Raw genomic sequence first — 16,221 nt, forward strand, 5'->3', positions numbered from 1 at the left:
GGCAAGGATGAAGACCCCCTGACGGTGACAGACGCACCCTCCCTAATCCCCCGCAGGGGGCATTAGGTTGAGACGCCGCAGGTAGGGTCAGAGTACAGACAGCATTCTGCACCAGGGACCCCAGACCAGCTGTGGGATCCTGCTGGGGACGGGGGAGGGTGCAGGCAGACGTGGCACAGCAGAGACAGGGATTTCTGCGCCCCTGCCTCTGCAGCAGCAGTGGCTCCATGGCGCTCCAGGGACCTCCCACACAGGAACCGCTAGCCCTGCTGCCCCCACCGCTAGCCAGTCGCCCATTCCGGGGGGGGGGTCCGGTGCAAATCCGACCCCCTCCCGGACTACCGTGCCGCTCTGGAGCCCTCCTGGGCATCAGGCCTCTAATTTAGACCGCGCTAGGCCGAAGCCGCCGCCTTTTCCCCGGCCAGCCCCCGGCCTGCCCCCCGGATGACGAAAATGACACTGCAGTGTCATAGAAGGGGCGGATCGAGGCAGGAAGGGCGCGCTTTTACATGGCCCAGCGCGCCCTTTTCCAGCTCTCCGCCCCCTTCCCTCTCCACCTCAGAATCCGGTGGCCATCTTGCTGCACCTGGAGGAAGGCAGCACAGTGTCTCCGGGGGGCACAGGACGTGCGGCTTATCAGCGCTGGACCTAAGGGGAGCACCGGTGGGGTAAGATCACAGCTGGGTCCTTGGTACTCAGCTGTGAATTCCTATACCATATAGCGCTCTCCTACTCCTTTTTCCTCTGCGTAGATACTCCTGTAGGGCCTCTATTAATCAGCCTAGGTACTATGTCGGGCTCAAAGAAAAGAACCAGGCAAGACTGCTTTTATGCAGTCTGCACAGCCTGCAAGGTCACTCTCCCCAGCGGCAGCACGTATCCGCACTGCCGGAACTGTACCCAAAAAACCGGAGCAGAACCCCAAGAAGTCCCTACCAACGCTTCTGCGACCGCTACTGCGCCGGAATGGGCAACTCAGATGTCGCAGTCTATGACACAGTCTATAGATAACCTGACCTCCACATTACTGCAGGCTCTGCAGGGTCATGTCTCGGCTATGAACGTTACCCAGCAAAGGGACGTCCGGTCTCACGTGCAGGGCGCTTCCGACAGTTCGAGGCGTAAGCGGACCCACAGGTCGCGTTCATCTGCGTCCTCACATAGCAATAGGCCTTCCCCCTCCAGGGAGAGACACAGTGGCTCCAGGTCACCGAGGCCGTCCCCTGATAGGGAAAGACAATGCGGATCTCCACAATCCCAGACCAGGGAAAACCTCCGCTCTAGTTTGCCCGCTAGGGAGCTCCTTAGCGATGCGCAAGACTCAGAGGGCATATGTGACTCCAACTCAGATAACGAAACAGAGACCGCTCTGCTCCCTTGTCCCCCTAGCAATACTGTGATAGTTGAGGATATCGTCTCTTCCATCCTTCGGGTGCTGGACATTTCAGATCCAACCCCGGATGCACCAGAACACAAGATTGCCTTTGAAAGTGTTCAGAAACCACCGAAGGTCTTCCCTAATCACCTGGAATTTCAAAAAATCCTTTCTAAGCATTTTTCTCAGCCTGAGAAAAAATTCTCCAATCGCAAGTATTTGGAAGCAAAGTACCCCTTCCCACAGAAAGACACCAAGGATTGGACAGATCCGCCTGAAGTGGACCCTCCAGTCTCTTGACTAGCAGCACAAACGCTTCTCTCGCTGCCGGACAGTTCAACCCTCAAGGACACAGCAGACAGGCAGGTTGAACGCATGGCTCGTTCAATCTTTGAAGCGGCAGGTGCCTCTCTGGCTCCCGCATTTGCTTCAGTTTGGGCAGCCAAGGCCATCATGGCCTGGGCTGATCTCTTGCAAAAGGGCCTTCAAGCCTCAAATCCTCAGCTGGTGGACCAGGCGGTGCAAATTGCAGTGGTGGCAGATTACATGGTCCATGCAGCGTTGGACTCTGCAAGAGGGGTAGCGGCAATAGCATCAAACGCCATCACAATCCGGCGTATTCTCTGGCTAAGAGAATGGAAAGCGGATGCGGCCTCAAAAAAGTCCCTAACAAATCTCCCGTACTTCAGTGGCCGTCTTTTCGGTGAAAAGCTGTATACAATGATATCCAATGCTACCGGGGGCAAAAGTACTTCCCTCCCTCAATTAAGACCAAAACGCACGTTTAAAAGACGTAATCAATCTCGTTTCCGATCCTTTCGGAATTCTTCAGGCTGGTCAGTCTCACGCCCAACACAAAACCGTAATCGTTCCCCCCGCAGGGACAACACACGTGCGGCACAGAGGCCGGACAGGAACTGGCAGTCAAAGGCAAGCCAAGCGAAATCTAAAGGAGGAAAACCTCAGACTTTTCCCTCATCTTGACTCATGCCCTCCGGAAGACACCCCACTTGTAGGCGGACGACTGCTACTCTTTCAGCAGGTCTGGCTGCCTATTACAGATGACAAGTGGGTCAAGGAAATAGTGTCTTCAGGATACAAAATCGAGTTTACTACCAGCCCACCGCACAGGTTTTTTCCCTCTGTCCCTCCAAAATCCCCGCTCATAGCTCAGGCCTTCCATCAAGCGGTTTCTTCCCTCCGGCAAGCAGGAGTCATAGTGCCGGTCCCAGCAGAAGAGCGCTTCCGAGGGTTCTACTCCAACCTGTTCATGGTGCCCAAGAAAGGAAGCAGCGTCCGACCCATACTAGACCTCAAGCAACTCAACAAGTATGTTCGAGTTCGTCACTTCCGCATGGAATCCCTCCGGTCAATCGTTGCGTCCATGGAAAAAGGAGAATATCTCGCCTCCATAGACATACAGGACGCATACCTGCATATACCGATTGCTCCCGCCCATCAGAGGTTCCTCAGATTCGCAATCGACCAAGACCATTACCAGTTTGTGGCCCTCCCGCTCGGTCTCGCCACGGCTCCCAGAACATTTACAAAGGTCATGGAAGCTACCATGGACGTTCTGCACTCCAGAGGTATAGTAGTCGTTCCATACCTGGGCGACCTTCTCATCAAGGCCCCCACCCTCAAGGACTGCGAGGTCAACGTCTCGATCACAATCGACACTCTGAGGCGTCTGGGGTGGCTAGTCAATTTACAGAAGTCCTCGACTACCCCGAGTCAGTCTCTGACCTTCCTGGGGATGTTATTCGACACCTCCAAGGGTCTGGTGATTCTCCCCAGAGACAAGGCACTGGCTCTCCGTCTGGGAGTTCACACACTCCTCCGCAAGTCCCCCAGATCTCTCCGGTATGCCATGAGAGTACTTGGCAGGATGGCAGCATTAATGGAGGCGGTACCGTTTGCCCAGTTTCACCTCAGACCCCTTCAACTGGCCATCCTCAAGTCCTGGGACAGGAATCCGTTCTCCCTCGACAGGGAGTTCCGGTTATCAGCAAAAACCAGGAGGTCCCTGCACTGGTGGCTCGAGCCAACCTCGCTTGCAAGGGGAAAATCCTTTCTCTCCGGTCAATGGAAGGTTTTGACCACCGACGCAAGCCTTATAGGTTGGGGCGCGGTGCACCTGCATCACAGAGCGCAAGGCAGGTGGTCACCAATGGAAGCGACCATGCCCATCAACATCCTGGAAATCCGGGCCATCTTCCTGGCGTTGAAAGCCTTCCATCACTTGCTAGCAGCCTCTCATATCAGAGTACAGTCGGACAATGCCACGACAGTGGCATACGTGAACCATCAAGGCGGCACCCGCAGCATCCAGGCGATGACCGAAGTAACACGTATCCTACAATGGGCGGAGAATGCGAGGTCGGTACTCTCTGCGGTCCACATTCCGGGTGTGGACAACTGGGAAGCCGACTATCTCAGCCGACAAGGAATGGACTCGGGGGAGTGGTCTCTCCATCCCAAAGTTTTCTGTCAGATCTGTCATCGTTGGGGCACCCCAAACATGGATCTAATGGCATCCCATCTCAATGCCAAGGTTCCCAATTTCATGGCCAGGACGCGCGGTCGCTCGGAGCAGATGCCCTGGTTCAGGACTGGACCCAGTTCCAGCTTCTGTACATTTTTCCACCTCTTCCCCTGATCTCCAGAGTCCTGAGGAAGATCAAGCAAGAGGGAGTTCCCACCATCCTGATCGCTCCAGACTGGCCCAGGCGTACATGGTACGCCGACGTCGTGCAACTCACAGCAGACGCTCCCTGGCGTCTCCCCACACGTCCCGACCTTCTGTCACAAGGCCCGTTCTTCCACCAGAACTCAGGAGTTCTCAATTTGACGGCGTGGCCATTGAGACCTGGGTTTTGACCCAAGCAGGTTTTTCACCGGAAGTCGTTAAAACCATGATCAGGGCTCGAAAGCCAACTTCAGCCAGGATTTACTATCGTACCTGGAAGGTTTTCTTCACATGGTGCGAATCTCGTGGGCAGATCCCTCTCCCCTATTCTCTTCCAAGGGTCCTCGGTTTCCTTCAGTCAGGCCTGGACGCCGGGCTATCCCTGGGCTCGCTGAAGAGCCAGGTGTCAGCGCTTTCAGAGGCGTATTGCTAACAAGCCGCAAGTGAAGACTTTTCTCCAAGGGGTTTCCCGATTGGTTCCCCCTACAAACGTCCGTTGGAGACGTGGGACCTCAACCTGGTCTTGACAGCACTACAGTCACCTCCTTTTGAATCCCTTAAGGAGGTCTCACTCCGCTTTCTATCACAGAAAGTGGTTTTCCTGGTGGCGATCACCTCGCTACGCAGGGTGTCTGAACTTTCAGCTCTTTCCTGCAGACAACTCTTCCTGGTTTTTCATCAGGACAAGGTGGTTCTACGTACAGTCCCATCCTTCCTTCCGAAGGTTGTGTCCAGCTTCCACCTCAATGAGGAAATCTCACTACCGTCCCTATGCCTGGCTCCCGTTCATAGGGTGGAGAAGGCTCTGCATACGCTTGACCTTGTCAGGGCATTGCGTGTTTACGTGTCTAGGACTGCTCCTTTCCGGAAGTCTGATTCACTTTTCCTTCTTCCAGAAGGCGTTTGCAAGGGCCTACCGGCTTCCAAAGCCACCCTTGCTAGGTGGATCAAGTCCACCATTCAAGAGGCTTACCGCCTCAACAATTCTCTTCCGGCCGGTATCACGGCACACTCTACGCGGGCGGTAGGGGCCTCTTGGGCCATTCGGCATCAGGCCTCGGCTCATCAAGTGTGTAAGGCAGCCACTTGGACTAGCCTCCACACATTTACAAAACACTACCGAGTGCATACCCAGTCCTCAGCGGATGCGAGCCTGGGTAGACGGGTCCTGCAGGCGGCAGTACCCCAAGTCTAGGGGACTGTCAGCACAATATTCGTCCACTGCTTCCCACCCAGGGACTGCTTTGGGACGTCCCATGGTTCTGTGTCCCCCCAATAAGGCGACAGAGTAAAGGAGATTTTTGTGTACTCACCGTAAAATCTCTTTCTCTTAGCCTTTAATTGGGGGACACAGCTCCCACCCTGTTGCCCTTGCGGGCCGTTGTTACGGTTGGGTTCTCATATTGTTGTTTGAGCTCGTTTATAGTAGCCTTCTTACAGGCATGGTTATGTTTCTGGTATTTTCCTCCTAATGCTTTTGCACAAAACTGGAGAAGGATGACGCCGTCCAGGGGTGTATACTGCAGAGGAGGAGACAAAGTTAATCTTTTTCAGATTATGCATAGTGTCGCCTCCTAGTGGACAGCAGCATAACACCCACGGTTCTGTGTCCCCCAATGAAAGGCTAAGAGAAAGAGATTTTACGGTGAGTACACAAAAAACTCCTCCTTTTATGCATGAAAGGTGCGGGGTCAGGGGGAAGCAAAAGTACTAAGAGAATCCTTATGTGACACACAATTGAATGATATCATATGATATCTCAAAAAAGGGGTGACAGATTCCCTTTAACCTTTCTTTGGTTATTAAAAATGGGGGGGGGGGGGGGGACCCATACGTCATTTTTTTGGGGGGCCCCCTTTTTAAATAGTAAAGGCTAAGCAGACATTTGTGGGCTAATATTAACCCCTTTACCCCCAAGGGTGGTTTGCGCGTTAAGAACCGGGCCAATTTTTACAATTCTGACCACTGTCCCTTTATGAGGTAATAACTCTGGAACGCTTCCATGGATCCCGGTGATTGACATTGTTTTTTCGTGACATATTGTACTTCATGTTAGTGGTAAAATTTAATTGTTATAACTTGCATTTATTTGTGAAAAAACGGAAATTTGGCAAAAATTTTGAAAATTTCGAAATCTTCCACCTTTGAATTTTTATGCCCTTAAATCACAGAGATATGGCACACAAAAAACTTAACATTTCCTACATGTTTACTTTACATCAGCACAAATTGGGAATCACTTTTTTTTTTTTTTTTTTTTGTTAGGAAGTTATAAGGGTTAAAAGTTGACCAGCGATTTCTCATTTTTGCAACACCATTTTATTTTTAGGGACCACGTCACATTTGAAGTCACTTTGAGGGGTCTATATGATAGAAAATACCCAAAAGTGACACCATTCTAAAAACTGCACCCCTCAAGGTGCTCAAAACCACATTCAAGAAGTTTATTAACTCTTCAGGTGCTTCACAGGAATTTTTTGAATGTTTAAAAAAAAATGAACATTTAACTTTTTTTCGCAAAAAATTTTTTTTTATTTTACCAAGGGTAACAGGAGAAATTGGACTGGAAAAGTTATTGTGCAGTTTGTCCTGAGTACGCGGATACCTGATATGTGGGGGGGAACCACTGTTTCTGCGCATGGCAGAGCTCGGAAGGGAATGAGCGCCGTTTGACTTTTTCAACGCAAAATTGGCTGGAATTCAGATCGGACGCAATGTCACGTTTGGAGAGCCCCTGATGTACCTAAACAGTGGAAACCCCCCAATTCTAACTCCAACCCTAACCCCAACACACCCCTAATCCTAATCTCAGCCCTAGCCCCAGGGCTGTATTTGCCATTAGGCACTCGTGGGCACGTGCCTAGGGCTGGACTCTGTGGGGGGGGGTGGCACCTGAGCAACGTGGTGTGGGGTTTTTTTTTTTTTTTTTTTTTTTTTTGGCCGGGGTCGGGCCCCCCCCCCCATCATACCTCCAGCGATGCCTGCTGCAGCTCCGATGGTCCTGCGCCGATATATGTTCTTCCTGTGTGAGTGCACGGTCACACGGGGTACCGCTCATTAAGATCATGAATATGGAGGCCACTCCATTCATTCTCATAGACGTGGCACCCATATTCATGACCTTAATGAGCGGCACCACGTGACCGCGCGCTCACAAACAGGAAGAATTAGGCTGGATGAGCGACATGCAGCAGCAGGGAACGGACCAAACCATGACACAGTTAAGCCGAATGGAGAATAAGCCAGGTGGAGAATGGGGGCCGGGGGGGTTTGGAGAATGAGCCAAGTTGAGAATGGGGCCGGGGGGGGTTTGGGGGAGAATGAGCCAGGTGGAGAATGGGGGCCGGGGGGAATGAGCAGAGCCTGCACTGGGGAGACGGCTGCACTGGGGGGAGAGGCTACTTTCACATCAGCGATTTTTGCCAAAGTGTCTGCATTAGTCATACTCGCCAATGGGGGGAGGCAGCACTAAAAGTGCCTAGGGCAGCATAAACTCTAAATATGGCCCTGCCTAGCCCTAATGGGAAAAATGGAAATAAATACATTTTATTAATTTTATTTTCCCTAACGAAGGGGGTGATAAAGGGGGGTTTGATTTACCATTTATGGTGGGTTTTTATGTTTGGCAGCTGTCACACGCTAAGGCTGCTTTCACACTTGCTTTTTTTTTTTTTTTGCAGCGCGTTTTTCCCGCAAAAAAACGCATGGAAAAAACGCATACAAATGCTGCGGTTTTTTTCAATCATTTTTATGTGCATGCATGAAAAAAACGCAGCGTTTTTATGCGTTTGTATGCGTTTTTAGTGCGTTTTTACCGCGTCTGCGTTTTTTTCCAACATTAGTTGGCCTCAGCAAAAAAATCAAGATAGGGTTAGGATTAACAATAACCCAAACCATGACTTTACTAACCCTAACCCTTAACCAAACCATACTAACCCTAACCCTTAACCAAACCATACTAACCCTAGCCCTTAACCAAACCCTACTAACCCTTAACCAAACCATACTAACCCAAACCCTAACCCTAAACCCCCTTAACTAACCCTAACTCTAACCCAAACCCCTAATTTCCATTGTCTAACCAATGGTCAACAAAAAAAAAACGCATACATGAGCATGCCAGTGCGCACCCATAGACTACAATGGGTGTCTTGCTGTAAAAAAAACGCATTGCGCGCGCATGCGTTTTTTTGAGGCAAGTCGGACGCAAAAAAAATGCAACAGGATGCTTTTTGTGCGCCTGAGCGCACACCACAAAAAAACGCATGCGCGTACAAACGCATGTGTATGCGCACATAGGCGCATCCCATGTAAAATATAGGGGAAAAAAGCGCATGCGTTTTTTAGCGCTAAAATACAGCGCAAAAAAACGCAAGTGTGAAACCAGCCTAAAAGACGCTTTTTATTGTAAAAATAGTTTTTGCATCACCACATTTTGAGAGCTATAATTTTTCCGCATTTTGACCCACAGAGTCATGTGAGGTCTTCTTTTTTGCTGGACGAGTTGACGTTTTTATTGGTACCACTTTCTAGCACGTGACATTTTTGGATCGCTTTTTATTCCTATTTTTTGGGATGCAGAATGAACAAAAACAAGCATTTCATGAAATTCTTTTGGGGAGGGCATTTACGCCGTTCCGCGTGTGGTAAAATTGATAAAGCGGTTTTATTCTTCGGGTCTGTACGATTACATTTGTATCATTGGAATCACTGAAACTTGGTGGGACAATACACATGATTGGAATACAAGACTAGAAGGATACAACTTATTTGCAAGAAACAGACTTGATAAACGAGGAGGAGGAGGTGTTAGAAACGCGTATATCTGCACAGAGATTGAAGCTTCAGAGACTGGGAGTTCTGTGGAAACTGTTTGGGTAAGAATACAAGGACAGAACAATGGAAAGGACACCATTGTAGGCATTTACTACAGGCCGCCTGTGCAAGCTGAAGATATGGATGAACTCTTTATGCATCAAATGGCCAAGTTCTCCAAAAAATATGACATAGTTGTCATGGGAGATTTCAACTATCCAGACATTTGTTGGGAATCTCTCTCGGGCAAAACTAACAGGTCAAGGAAATTCTTATCCTCTCTTGCTGACAACTTTATCTTCCAAAAGGTAAGGGAGAAAACAAGGGGAACTGCTACCTTGGATCTAATCCTTATAAGCAGGGAGGAAATGGTTGAGGAGGTAAAAGTGGCTGGGACCCTAGGAGGTAGCGACCATGCTATTTTAGAATTTTGGATAACTAGAGGCGGAAGACCTGTGAAGACTCAGATGTCAAGGTTAGATTTCAGAAAGGCAGATTTTAAGGGATTCAGAAAGAGAATTGGAGGGATCCAATGGCTGGATATCCTTAAAGACAAAAATGTCCAGGAAGGATGGGAAATCTTGAAAAATGAAATTCTCAAAGCACAGTTGTTAACAATTCCAAAAAGAGGGAAGAATAGGAAGCATTTAAGGAAACCAGGATGGATGAACACAGAACTTAAGCACATGCTAAAAAGGAAGAAAAAAATGTTTATAAAATGGAAAGAGGGAGGCATATCTAAAGAAGAATATAATGCTGTCTGCAGAACCTGCAGGGCACAAATCAGATTTTCTAAAGCTGAAAATGAATTGAGGCTTGCAAGAGATGTCAAAAGCAATAATAAAGGATTTTGGGGATATGTCAAAAATAAAAGAAAAGTCAAAGATGCTATAGGATTTTTACAGGATGAAAATGATGAAATGGTAAAACAGGATGTTGAGAAGGCTGAACTTTTAAATTCCTATTTTGCATCTGTTTTCTCTCAGAAAGGAAATGTAACATCAACTGTTCTTCACTGTCCTATTAAGGGAATAGAAGAATCCAGGATATCTATAAACAGAAAGATAGTGAGGAAACACTTAGCTAACCTAAATGAATTCAAGTCTCCAGGTCCAGATGAATTACACCCCAGAGTACTGAAGGAGATAGCAGAAGAAATTTTTGAACCCCTCTCCATAATCTTTGAAAATTCTTGGAGAACAGGAGAAGTGCCAGAAGACTGGAGAAGAGCAAATGTTGTTCCTATCTTCAAAAAGGGGAAGAAGGTGGACCCAGGCAACTATAGGCCGGTGAGTCTGACTTCTATACCAGGAAAGATCTTTGAACAAATTATTAAACAACATGTATGTCAGTACCTGGATAAGAATGAAGTGATTAAACAGAGTCAGCATGGGTTTGTAACTAATAAGTCATGTCAGACTAACTTAATTTCCTTCTATGACGGAATCACTGATTGGGTGGATCAAGGAAATGCTGTAGATATAGTATATCTTGACTTCAGCAAAGCATTTGACAAAGTATCTCATACAGTCCTTATTGAAAAAATGACTAAGTATGGAATGGACAAGGCAACTGTTAGGTGGATTCATAACTGGCTTAGTGATCGGACCCAAAGAGTGGTCGTAAATGGCTGCACATCCAGTTGGAAGAATGTCTCAAGTGGGGTACCACAGGGCTCTGTCCTGGGCCCTGTATTGTTCAACATCTTTATCAACGATTTAGATGAAGGAATTGAGGGTAAACTGATTAAATTTGCTGATGATACAAAGCTAGGAGGGATGGCTAATACTAGAGAAGAGAGAGAGAGAGGATTCAAAAAGATATAAATAAACTGGAGAAGTGGGCAGCAACTAACAAAATGGTTTTTAACAGGGACAAATGCAAAGTACTACATCTGGGTAATAAAAATGAAAAAAGCATATACAGAATGGGAGGAATAGGGCTAAGTGACAGCACATGTGAAAAAGACTTGGGTATACTAATAGATCACAGATTGAATATGAGTCAACAGTGTGATGCAGCAGCAAAAAAGGCAAATGCAATTCTAGGATGTATTAACAGAAGCATACAGTCTAGATCACGTGAAGTCATTATTTCCCTCTACTCCTCTTTGGTCAGACCTCATCTGGAATATTGTGTCCAGTTTTGGGCACCACATTTTAAAAAAGACATCAACAAACTGGAGCAAGTTCAGAAAAGAGCGACCAGAATGGTGACCGGTCTGCAAACCCTGTCTTATGAGGAAAGGTTGCAGGATTTGGGAATGTTTAGTTTGCAAAAGAGAAGACTGAGAGGAGACTTAATAGCTGTCTACAAATATCTAAAGTGCTGTCACATTGTAGAAGGATCAACTTTATTCTCATTTGCACAAGGAAAGACTAGAAGCAATGGGATGAAACTGAATGAGAGGAGACACAGATTAGATATTAGAAAAAACTTTTTGACAGAGTGATCAATGAGTGGAACAGGCTGCCACGAGAAGTGGTGAGTTCTCCTTCAATGGAAGTCTTCAAACAGAGGCTGGACAGACATCTGACTGGGATGATTTAGCGAATCCTGCTTTGAGCAGGGGGTTGGACCAGATGGCCCAGGAGGTCCCTTCCAACTCTACAATTCTATGATTCTACAGTGATACCTCATTTATATCATTTTTTTTATGTTTTGGCGCTTTTATACAATAAAAACAATTTTATGTAAAAATTTTTGCATCGCTTTATTCTGCGAGCTATAACTTTTTATTTTTTTTGCTGATGACGCTGTATGGCGGCTCGTTTTTTGCAGGACAAGATGACGTTTTCAGCGGTACCATGGTTATTTATATTAGTCTTTTTGGATCGCGCGTTATTGCACTTTTTGTTCGGTGGTATGATGATAGCAGGCACTGAGGAAGCCGCTTCCCTGCAGGACCCCGAAGGCCCCCGCGGCCATATTGGATCCGGGGGCCTGCAGGGAGGAGGCCCTCGGAACAGTGCGATCACATCACGCTGCTCCGAGGGGCTCAGGGAAGCACGCAGGGAGGCCCCTTCCTGCGTGATTCTTCCCTGTGCCCCCGGTACACTGCGATCATGTTTGATCGCAGTGTGGCGGGGGTTTACGTGCCAGCTGTGGTCATCTGTGGTAATCAGCTGACACCCGGCTGCGATCAGCGGCGCTCCCAAACCCCTACCCACCCCCCCACCCCCCGTGAGCGCCGCTGATCGCGGTGACGTACTATCCCGTCCCCAGTCATACGGGCACGTGGACGGGATAGTATGTCGGATGTCAGAAAGGGGTTAATAGAACAGCTCACAGCTGTCTGCTTTACCTTAGCTGGTTATTAAAAATAAGAAGGACTTTACTCCACATTTTTCTTCTATTTATTTGCACATGCAAAGCGCGGATTAGATATATCACGGATATCTGTCTATATCTGTATATAAGATTGCTTTATTAGTTTGAAAACTAGCTTTAAGTTGCAAAGAGAATTACAGTATATAAAAGCTGATGTTAAAGGGCTTTGCATACGGATTGTCTACGCATGTCATACAGATGCTATTTGAGAAAAATCGCATTGTACATTTGTGACGCTCGTTTTACTTTTCTGGATCAACATTGGCCAGATTTTTTTATACGCTAGTGTGACTGCAGCCTAATGATGACTTATGACCAATTCCATTCTTCCACATTTTCAGATGATTGGGATGCCGCAGTGGCCAGCCTGCTACAGGTGACACCGCTTTTCTCTCAGGTGTTATGGAGTAATACTGTGCGGTGTTATGTAATCCACACTAAGGACACTCAGGCTGAAGTGGACGTTTTCTTAAGGGTGAGAACACATAGCAAGTAAGTTTGGTTAGAAATGTGTTGGTGAACCTTAAACTGTTACCTGTCTTCTTGTAGGAATATTCTCCAAAGCTTCAGGTGATGTGCGAAACATTGGGCTACTTTTTTCACGTGGTATATTTTCCTGAGGAATGTGAAAACTATTATGCTGCTGTGCGCAAGTGGGAAATTGAGAAAAGTTCCCTGGTGATATTATTTATGTGTTCCTCCTTCAATGGGTAAGGCGCTTGTTTTTTTAAGAAAAAATAAAAAAATATCTGTGCCCTGGAGTGATAACAATAGTAGTTGGGCTGTGCTACAGAAGACACATACAACCCAAAATGCCATTTGTATGCGTGATGTTATCGGACAGTTCTACAGCAGTTTATTAAACTTTTGACCATAGATAAACTTCAGGAGGAAGGTGAAAATACTAGCAGATAGCACTGAACATTTTTGGTCACAGGCGTTTCACAAAGTTATAATGTCCCCTATATTGTACAGAGTACAAGTGAGAGGAGGTCATCTGTAGACCTAATCGGTGCTGCAGTGTCAGCAGGAATCACTGGGAGGGTGGAAGCTAAATTTTTTTTGGAAAGTAAAGTGGTTGTCCAGCCACTAACAATATATAAAAATAAAAAAAAAATCTTGGAATGCTGTAAAATAGCAAAAATATAAGCCACTACAAATCTCTTGGAATGCTGTAAAATAACAAAAAATAATAATTTACCGATCCATGGCGCTCCTGTTCCAGAGCTGCCCAGGTACACCAATGGGGACCATCCTACCTGTTCAGACTGGACAGACTGTAACTTTGCTGCATTGGTTGCTTCTGCTGCCAGTGATTGAGCGAGGACGCCCCTGCTAATGTGCTCTGCCCGGGAGTGTGCATATCACATACTTGACCGCTGTTCCCAGCGCAGACAATGGTGAGTCCCCGCAGTGAAAGTGTGTGCGCAGGGATGTTTCACAAGTCTGCAGTTTCACAGAGTGACTGTAGACTTGTCATTCTAGACCCGACAACCCCTTTAATCTGCTTTGACCTGTACGAATATGGCATTGGTACTCAAGTGGTGGCTACATACAGTTTTGTGAAAGTGTTCCGGATTTTGCATTCTTTTGCATGTTTGTCACACTTTAAATGTTTCAGATCACCAAACAAAGTAAGATATTAGACAAAGATAAGTAAACACGAAAGGCAGTTGTTAAATGAAGGACTTTATTATTAATGGAAAAAGAAATCCAAATTTACAGGGGCCTAGAGCGCAAAATACCAAAAACACACCACACTGAATACCTCTTTTTAATATTTTTCTTTTCATTGGTGTATCACACACATTTTTTTTAACCTTGAACATATGTTTAGTGTAGAGTTTTACCCCTTGAACTGTCTGTTTAGTGCAATTTCTTTTACTTTAATGTTGCTCATAGCTTACAGTGCAGTTCTCTCTGGGAAGACTGTAAGGAAGCGTTCCTGAAAAATACAGAGGCCAAGCCAAGGATTTTTTATCACAAAAGTGACAATGGAGCAATAACTTCTGACTGCATCCAGCAACTAATGGAGGAAGACTGTAATAAAGCAAATAAAACAAAGGTAAAAAGGGTAAAATCTGTATGTAAAAGTTTAGTAATATTCATTGCATGTTAAAAAGTAACTAAACTTTCTTTTTTACAGTCATATGTAAAAGTTTGGGCACCCCTATTAATGTTAACCTTTTTTCTTTATAACAATTTTGTTTTTTTTTGCAACAGCTATTTCAGTTTCATATATCTAATAACTGATGGACTCAGTTATATTTCTGGATTCAAATGAGGTTTATTGTACTAACAGAAAATGTGCAATCTGCATTTAAACAAAATTTGACCGGTGCAAAAGTATGGGCACCCTTATCATTTTCTTGATTTGAACACTCCTAACTACTTTTTACTGACTTCCTGAAGCACTAAATTGGTTTTGTAACCTCATTGAGCTTTGAACTTCATAGCCAGGTGTATCAAATCATGAGAAAAGGTATTTAAGGTGGCCACTTGCAAGTAGTTCTCCTATTTGATTCTCCTATGAAGAGTGGCATCATGGGCTCCTCAAAACAACTCTCAAATGATCTGAAAACAAAGATTATTCAACATAGCTTTTCAGGGGAAGGATACAAAAAGTTGTCTCAGAGATTTAACCTGTCAGTTTCCACTGTGAGGAATATAGTAAGGAAATGGAAGAACACAGGTACAGTTCTTGTTAAGCCCAGAAGTGGCAGGCCAAGAAAAATATCAGAAAGGCAGAGAAGAATAATGGTGAGAACAGTCAAGGACAATCCACAGACCACCTCCAAAGACCTGCAGCATCATCTTGCTGCAGATGGTGTCACTGTGCATCGGTCAAAAATACAGCGCACTTTGCACAAGGAGAAGCTGTATGGGAGAGTGATGCGAGAGAAGCCGTTTCTGCCAGCACGCCACAAACAGAGTCGCCTGAGGTATGCAAAAGCACATTGGGACAATCCAGTTACATTTTGGAAGAAGGTCCTGTGGACTGATGAAACAAAGATTGAGTTGTTTGGTCATACAAAAAGGCGTTATGCATGCGCTGTATTGTTGACCGATGCACAGTGACACCATCTGCAGCAAGATGATGCTGCAGGTCTTTGGAGGTGGTCTGTGGATTGTCCTTGACTGTTCTCACCATTCTTCTTCTCTGCCTTTCGGATATTTTTCTTGGCCTGCCACTTCTGGGCTTAACAAGAACTGTACCTGTGTTCTTCCATTTCCTTACTATGTTCCTCACAGTGGAAACTGACAGGTTAAATCTCTGAGACAACTTTTTGTATCCTCCCCTGAAAAGCTATGTTGAATAATCTTTGTTTTCAGATCATTTGGGAGTTGTTTTGAGGAGCCCATGATGCCACTCTTCATAGGAGAATCAAATAGGAGAACTACTTGCAAGTGGCCACTTTAAATACCTTTTCTCATGATTTTATACACCTGGCTATGAAGTTCAAAGCTCAATGAGGTTACAAAACCAATTTAGTTCTTCAGGAAGTCAGTAAAAAGTAGTTAGGAGTGTTCAAATCAAGAAAATGATAAGGGTGCCCATACTTTTGCACCGGTCAAATTTTGTTTAAATGCAGATTGCACATTTTCTGTTGGCACAATAAACCTCATTTGAATCCAGAAATATAACTGAGTCCATCAGTTATTAGATATATGAAACTGAAATAGCTGTTGCAAAAACCAAAATTGTTATAAAGAAAAAAGGTTAACATTAATAGGGGTGCCCAAACTTTTACATATGACTGTATATAACTTTTGTACAGCATGGCAAGTCAGGAAACTTTGAAACTTTTGCAAATGCCCTTATTAGTGGATTTTCCTTCATTCTTGGAAAATATTGCATATTGACGGCTTCCAAACTCCTCCACTGTATTTCCTGCATTGATGTCAGAACATACTCATTTGGAGAACAGAAGATGGCCGTGAAAGGGGCAACACCTGTCTACTCTGAGGAGCACTTTCATTGCCATGATCTGACTCTGAGTGCATTCTGATA

At 45.9% G+C, this 16,221-nt stretch overlaps 1 protein-coding gene across 7 annotated transcripts in view; it reads left to right on the forward strand.

The window, feature by feature from the left end:
- NPHP3 (nephrocystin 3) overlaps positions 1–16,221 on the forward strand; it is a 123,734-nt gene that overhangs the window by 24,892 nt on the left and 82,621 nt on the right. For all 7 annotated transcript variants that reach the window (XR_012231089.1, XR_012231088.1, XR_012231087.1 and 4 more), the window contains exons 6-8: positions 12,551–12,684; positions 12,759–12,919; positions 14,112–14,274. Coding sequence is in view for 4 of the 7 variants with exons in the window: in XM_073569580.1 (XP_073425681.1) it covers positions 12,551–12,684; positions 12,759–12,919; positions 14,112–14,274 (458 nt within the window). In the remaining 3 variants the exon portion in view is untranslated. The remainder of the gene's footprint in view (positions 1–12,550; positions 12,685–12,758; positions 12,920–14,111; positions 14,275–16,221) is intronic.

This window comes from Dendrobates tinctorius, unplaced genomic scaffold, assembly GCF_039654945.1.
Source record: "Dendrobates tinctorius isolate UK_male_01 unplaced genomic scaffold, ASM3965494v1 ptg000005l, whole genome shotgun sequence".
NCBI classification, from domain to species: domain Eukaryota; kingdom Metazoa; phylum Chordata; class Amphibia; order Anura; family Dendrobatidae; genus Dendrobates; species Dendrobates tinctorius.